Here is a 7,921-nt window from a genome sequence, read left to right on the forward strand (position 1 = left end):
GTTTCATTTATATTAGTACTTCACTCTTGTATAATATTAGCAATACAATTGATACAGTAATAATATAATAAAAAATTGAACGCCTTTGAAAATGAAAGAAACATTTATGAAGTAAAGTATAAATGAATTCGTCTAAATTCTTTTTATGAAATAATTGTTTTATTGTCAGAGTAATAAAAACTATTATGTATATAAGATTTTCTGGGAGAAGATTAATATTGAAAACATTGTAAAGATGTTACTAGCATCCCTTTAATTCTTTTTGTCTAAAATCAAAATATTTCAGATTACTAATTATTCTTAGTTTTGATTGAAGCAACAGATGTTAACAATCCAGTAATATTCAACGAATAATATAATTAGCAATCTTATGTAATCCAGAAAGAACATAAAGAAGAAAGAATACGTAACAAAAGAGGGAAGTAAATTATTTATATAAACAAAATTTTAATTAAAATTAAAAACCTTTATAAACAATAATTATCACAGTTTTCTAAAAGTTTTTACGTCTATGGAACAAATGAAACCAGACACTCAAACGAAGTCCAATTTTGCTAAATAAATTAAAATGGCGTTTATATTAGGCAACTCTTATTCGCTTGATTTTGGTACTATATACATTGTCGTATTTTATACTCTTCCAGTACCATGTACATTAATCGGTAGCACTGATAATGTTCAGTCGGCTGACATCATAAGACGCCAAGCTGGTGGAACCCGATATCCTACTTACATCATAAGATGCCTCAACAATACACAGAGTTTTGGTAAAAGTATTCGACCTGAAGGGACTCGAGAACATGTATCTCAGCCACAAAATTTTTATGATTTAAGATAAAAAATTGCCTAATGTAAATGTCATTTAAATAACGTCTTCGCATCCATCCTCAAAACAACAGAGTACGTTATGGTTAATTAACCACATCCGTACTTAAAACGTCATGAATCTTTTTTAGTAAAATTAAGGTATTAGGGTATGTATTTACTTGAGAGTAAAAGTTGCACAAGAACCTATCGAAAGTTTTATTCTCAAGTAATTAACTACCCTTATCTGATATGGTACATTAAGTATCATTAAGTGCTAAGAGTATGAATTCGTCAAATAATTATGTCATAAGTGTACAGTGAAAGTACTATTCAATTTCAAACTATTTATCTATACTTCTCATTGTAAGTACATGTTTTATTTCAAATGTTAGTAACATACCTTTGGAGAAAAGTTTCTTTAATAATTGATTTTATATTTAACCTTTCGAATGAAAATCATAGTACGATCAGAAGCAAATAAATAAATAATACAAAGGGATGAAACAACTAATTATTTTTGTTAGTGTTGAGTGTAACATCCAAAGGTTCGTCAACATTTTGCGATGGACTGAACTCTTGTTGTTGAGGCAACTGACAGAATAAAGTTGAGATTGGCGTGTGCCGAGGTGTGCCTTTCACTGTAAGATCCATCTCTGCCTCTTGAGGCCTGTCTCTCATAGGTAGGCTCGTGTCCCTTTCCACTGGACTACCACATATCCTTGGAGGAGAACCACAACCACATTTCATTCTATCCGGAGACTTCTCACAGGACAACGAATATCTGAAACATAATAGTAATCTATTGCATTTCAATTATGATTATTATTACATAATTTGATTAAATATATGATTTTATAGTAGGCAAACAAGATTGAGCGAATTTGGGGGCTGGAGTTTGATCTTTATTTCATTATCCCATTTATAAATTTCAGGGACAGCTCTTACCCATGAGGAGGTGGAAGAATCCTGTAATCCCTGCAAACGGACAGAGCCGGAGTGTCAGACATTTTATTAGCACTGATCGATGCCAGAGGTGAGCCGTTCGTGGTAGCAGAGGTTGATGGCGGAGGTGGTGGAGGTGGTGGCGGCGGCGGTGGTACCGGCGACGCTGCATCAGGCCGTTCTAAGGATGTCGTCGGTGGCGGTCGTAGAAGAAGAGGTGCCGCACTTCCTAATCCTAAACATCGCATCCTCCAGGCGTCTTGTAACAATTGCAGTCGTGCCTGTTTCCGCCATTTTGCTCGGCGATTTTGAAACCAAACCTGAAATACAGAAAAGCAATCTTACCTCCTGAAAACAAATTTTGGTTTCACCGATCAGGGCAAGGCTTTTTTCAAATGTAATTTACAACTTTTGCAGACCACATCTAAGGTTTCTTAGACATTGTAATTTAATACTTTTAGCCGGTATGTCAACGTCAGTCGAATTGTGTGGAAATACCTTCGACGTTCTAACAATGAGATTCTTCGCATTCTCTACAAGTTTGGCACAGATTCGATTCAACTTACTGTTACAGAACGTCATTGTTGATTGTTAGTGGTCTTCTTGAATACGAATCGCCTTTAAAAACTTGATTAACCCTGCTTTTCTCCTGACCTATACTTCACGTTCGCGTCTCGTCGGGTCATAGTGACCTGATGAACAAAAGTATGACATTTTATAAATGAATATTTGTTATGTACAGGAAGATTGATATTATACATCCGAGAACAGCAGGGTTAAGCCTCCACATCCATCCATTTTTTTTTTTTAACTTTTCATGCAAGAAACAAAGGCTCTCTTTCTATAATCTGTTTTATGATCTATGGTATTCTGTTTTATAACGTTGTATTACAAGAAGATAATACATGTAAGTATTAACCTGGACACGAGCTTCTGAAAGCGAAATTCTAAGAGCAACTTCCTCTCTCAAGAAAACATCCGGATAGTGGGTCTTCTGGAAGAGGGATTCCAATTCTTGAAGCTGCTGTGGAGTGAAAGTTGTCCGATTGCGTCTCTGCTCAGATATAATTAATAATAATTAATTATATATATCGCTTGGTTCATATATCGATGGTCCGGAGAAAACAACGGTGCAATTGCAAAATTGCAAATTTTTAATTAAATACGTCACTGGTCTCAGGATACCTAATTCTTCAACTATAATAATTGCGTAAGAAAAACTATACATAATTGCAATATCATTATTTAAATCACTTATTATTATTTTATGAGTAAATTATCACAACATCGCTTTGTGCCTAATATAACATAAAAGTATTTAAAATATGCTAACAATCGCTTTGTTCTCAAAATCATCAAACATTTTTTCATTATTTAATTACAAATAGGACTAAATGAAATTGGTTTCTTTTTATCCCCTGAGTTTCTTCCAATTGTGCCATTGTTCTTCCGGACCGACGACTTTACTCCAGTTATTTTAAATTGCGTTCAATACAGTATGATGAGCAAAAGAAGAGCAAAAATAACTTATTTTATTGAACTGCTTTACCATGCTTATCATGCTAATGAAATATGATGTAAATTACAGGTGATGGCACTTCGTTAACTCCTTCCGCCGGTTCGACGTACACGCTCACGTAAGTACAAACTTATTAGTTTTCTTTTCATTAATAATTTGAAGTTGATCAGACATTTCTATTAATAAATTAACTTAATAAATTAGCGTGAACTAATTTATTAATCTATTAACCCTCATTGCTGAGAAAAGAACGTAACAAAACGAAGATTTAAAATAAAAAACAGAAAATGGTAAAAGCTTTTGCACTGTATTTAGAAACAGGTATCTAATTTGCACATTCGTCGACATTCCACGTATGTAGATACACATACATGCATTATATTCATCTATTATAATGAATGACTAAAAGTAGGGTAAAAACCGAATACCAAATATATTTGTTCTTTTAGAGGAAATACAATAGATAATAGAAACGAAAAATTAAAAAAAAGATTTCTTTGTATAGAATAAGGAAACTGTCAATTTATACATGTTATCACTTTCAGCAGCCGGTTAAAATACAAAAATTTATATTTTATTGGCCCTTTTTATCTAGATTGCCGATATTCAAATCAACTATGCTCTATACACACATACCTCGTTTTATTGCGTTTTGATTTATTTTACGAATTGAAAAGTTTATGGCAATTTTATGTAGAGAAAGTTTATCTCTGTTATTTTTCCATCAACACGTGTTCACTTTGTGTCTCTGGGTCACATAACTTCTATAATATAATGTAATAAATAACAAATTTAATACAATATAATAACTGCTTTTGTTAAATATAATTATTGCTAAAAATCGGGTGTTTCACTATCTTCTTTATCCACTTTATGTCGCACTGGTTAATCTTTAAGTTCCTTGTCTTTGGCTATTTTAACTTTTTCACTTTTGTGATGATTTAGAAGCAAACCCGATGCGATATCTCCGAGGTATGCTTGTACATTATAGTGTTCCCCTACTTTTCTGTTACAAAGAGCAATAAAAATAAGAAAATTAAAATAAATAATAAGCTAATAGTAATTAAAAAATTAATAGTCCCTTTGTTCATACACTTCTAAAATTAATTATTTTCTTCTCCTCATATATCGATTAAATGATGTCGATTATTCTCTCCAATTTGTTAATTATTGAACATCCAAATTACTCCACAGATTCTGAATCTCCTATCATACACTAAATTATGTTCACTGTTGAATATAAATTCTTATCTTTTCAATAGAAAGATGACAATGATTCACTAAGTTGATTAATTAAAATTACAAACGCAATTTGAGATTCTATGCATTTTGAATTATTATTCTTTCAGATACTTTGTTATTTATCATCTTCCTAAACGCGTTTAAGTTAATTGCAAAATAAATTGAAAATAAGAAGAAAAGGAATAGTGGGAAGAAGAAAAGAGCAGCTTGTAGGTGATGCAAATTGAATATTAGATACAAATAAGCAAAAACATGAAAAAAGAAAGAAACAGAAGCAAAAAAGAAACGTACACTGACCTGACGACGTCTTCCAAACATGTATTCGGTTAGGAGGTCTGCCTGAGGACCCAAAGGTGATAGATACGGGCCTGCCATCACTTCGAAAATCGGGTTGTTCGCTGAAATTATCAGGACTCTGTGGATGGTGTATTTATTTTCGCTTATCCCTGGATTCTCACTGCAAGAGAGTCGCTTTATCGTACTCGATAGACGACACCGAGGTAACTGAAATCTCCTACGGAGAATTCACCCCCGATCAAGCTCCAAGTTACATGACGGAAACGGGGGTTGGTTTATTTCAGGGGATTGGTCCAACCCATTCGGGGGCGGCGCCACTTCCATGGAGATATGTACACACCCCTCTTGTGGAAAATTCACTAAATCGTAGCCGCGCAGAACTTTTCCTCTAGAGAAAGACAATACTTGATTTTTAATTTTTTAAGACTTTTCCCTTCGTTATTTGAAATATCCTGTGTTCGCGAATTTTTTACTTCATTTTTTCCATTTCATTTTTTCATTATAGGGATTGTGTTGGTGAACTGTTTTGTTTATTATTTATTAATCTGTCAAATGTTAATTTTTCATTTGTAATTTGCATTATTTCATTTTTTCTTTTTTATCAATATATGGTTTCGAAGGAACATGGAAAATGGTTTTGGGAATTGAAAAAATATATTACAGGGAATTGATGTATGATATAAAAATTGCAATTTCAATTTATTACGATATTGTTGTTGGTACTTTACGAAGAACCACCCCTTTTTATCAGAGTCATGATATGTTAGGTACATTTTATATCATTTCTTAAGTAATTTAAAGTGGACAAAATTATATACCTAAAGTTCTAATAAAAAAAAACATAAATAGTATTAGGTGTTATAAAAATTGATTATCAGCAGTTGAAGAAATGAAATCGTGCGAAGAAAATATACAAGCATTGAGGTATAATAAAATATTAGGGCCTGTAATTTGTACTTAACACTTTAAGTAGTATAGTCAATCATATCTCAGCCACCCCTATTCACTGTGAACTCTCTAAACTCTAAACCACCTAGTTGCAGGTAACTTTATCAAACACTCTAAACTTCGTCTACCTAACAAAAAATAATTAAATATCTTATAAAATTACTACCTATAAGGATTTCTCATTGTACTGAAACTGTTAACTACAGAATGAGAATATAGTAGATGTACCTGAACCTCTGGATGTTAGTGTATATTCATGAACTAAAAAAAAGAAGAAAATAAGAGAATAGTAAAACTGAAAAATGGAACCAAAGTAGAGAAAATAATTATGGCAAAGAAAAATGTATAAATGAGAACGAAGAAGGAGGAACGAGAGGTGGTGGTATAAGAAGTAGAAGAAGAAGAAGAAGAAAAGGAAAGACGTATATGGGTATTAGTGATAAGTCGTAGCGTAAGCCAGAAAGTGATGCTCGGTATTCGTGTACCGCATCAGACAGGCACATACCCCGAAGCCATGTAATTCATTACTAAAGCAATCTCACCCTCCCCCATCTCTACCCCTCTCCTAAACCCTATCCAACCCCGCATACCCTCTTCTGGCTTCAGCGGTGCGCGCGCGTTATAATATAAAAAAAAAAAAAAAAAAAAAGGAAGAACCAGCCGGATGAGGAAGAAGAAGGGCCTGAATAGAATAGCGCCCCCTGACGACAAAACAAAATGAAACACAAAGCCGTGTTTTCATAATTAAAAAGATTGCATGCACTGAGTACAGTTCTCTCTTGCTCTCGCTTTTTCTCTCGTTGACGTTCTATGCTCGCCTCCTGTACGGAGCCTTTCTGTTCGCTACGCTGTATTTCTCTTTTTCCCTTTCCATCTGATTTTCTCTGTGATTGTCCGCCAAGCCTTTCTTCCTGGACGACGCCCCACCCTCTTTTTCCTCTCCCTTTCTCTCTTCCCTTCTATCTCTCTTGACTCTTCCCTTTATATTTTCGCCGCTTCAATAATCCAAATAATAACAAAATATTTTCATATTAATTTTATTATAATATTTCATCATACTTTTTTTTTTATTGAATCAACACTTTTTATATATTCATGTAATTATCATAATTATATATAAAATGTGTTAAGTAATTAAATATGATAGTCTTTGCTGTGGTATTGGTTTCCATATGTTTCTGTACTATATTATTTAATTCAATACGGAAACAAAGATCATTTGAACATTATTTTCTGTATATTTACTTATGTACAAGGTATACGTTTTTACTCAATGGTCGAAGGAATAAGAATAGATTGAATGATTCTAAGGGGTGGATAGTAGAGTCATAAAGGTCATTTATCGAATAGAATGTTTCCGCCCTTAACCGCCCCCCGTAAATCAACCACTCGCTATTAATCTGTTCCTTTCTTTTCCTAGTCTGTACCTATAGTTCTGAAATCCTAAAATCTTATTTCAATTTTATTAACAATCGTTTCTAATATTAATATCTAATTGCCAATAGCAGCGTTATTCATATAAAATGATTGAATTGCATCAAAGTGATCTTGTAACATGTTTTAGCAGGTCGTTTAAAAGAGACTGTAATGACTACATACCTCAGAAGGGTAATGATCCCAAACACTGAGCCCGGGTGTACGCAAATTAGCATCATGGTTTGACTATCTGAACGACCGCATGCCAACCTAATGGAAAACGTACGTACAGTTATAAAGCAAAAGCTGCGATGAAAACGTATTTGCAGTTTGAAGGATCCAGTGAAACATGTTAGCAAGATATGATCATTACTTGAAAACCTAATGAGGTACTTACCCAGAAATTAATCAATTAGATAGCAACTTATATTGCATATTTTGTTTCAAAGTATTTTGTGATGTAATTATGTAATTTGAAACATTCAAAACTTGACACAATTTGATGACACAAAATCACTGTAAAATAACATAATTGTTATTTTTTAGATAACTATATTTTTATTGCAAATATTTTATCAATTTTACAAAGTTCGAGTCTCGAAATTCAGGGCCCAGAATAAGTGCCTCATCTGCACAGTATTAAGGGCAGTTATGCCCTTTTCGTAATTAAATTGCTGGTTTTGGGATTATTTGTGAAAAAGATTACTGGTGTTATTACAATGAAAATGTTTCATTCGTATTTGATCTCGT

General features: G+C 33.1%; 1 protein-coding gene across 1 annotated transcript; it reads right to left on the reverse strand.

Moving 5' to 3' along the window:
• Nucleotides 1–210: 210 nt before the first annotated feature.
• LOC117611659 (uncharacterized) lies at nucleotides 211–4,996 on the reverse strand. The gene is made up of 4 exons (XM_034339695.1): nucleotides 4,808–4,996; nucleotides 2,669–2,803; nucleotides 1,753–2,069; nucleotides 211–1,588 (listed from the first exon to the last, which is right to left on the reverse strand). The coding sequence occupies exons 1-4, from the start codon at nucleotides 4,883–4,885 to the stop codon at nucleotides 1,315–1,317; spliced, it is 804 nt and encodes a 267-aa protein (XP_034195586.1). The 5' UTR covers nucleotides 4,886–4,996; the 3' UTR covers nucleotides 211–1,314.
• Nucleotides 4,997–7,921: the final 2,925 nt, after the last annotated feature.

This window comes from Osmia lignaria, chromosome 10 (assembly GCF_051020975.1).
Source record: "Osmia lignaria lignaria isolate PbOS001 chromosome 10, iyOsmLign1, whole genome shotgun sequence".
Classification (NCBI taxonomy): domain Eukaryota; kingdom Metazoa; phylum Arthropoda; class Insecta; order Hymenoptera; family Megachilidae; genus Osmia; species Osmia lignaria.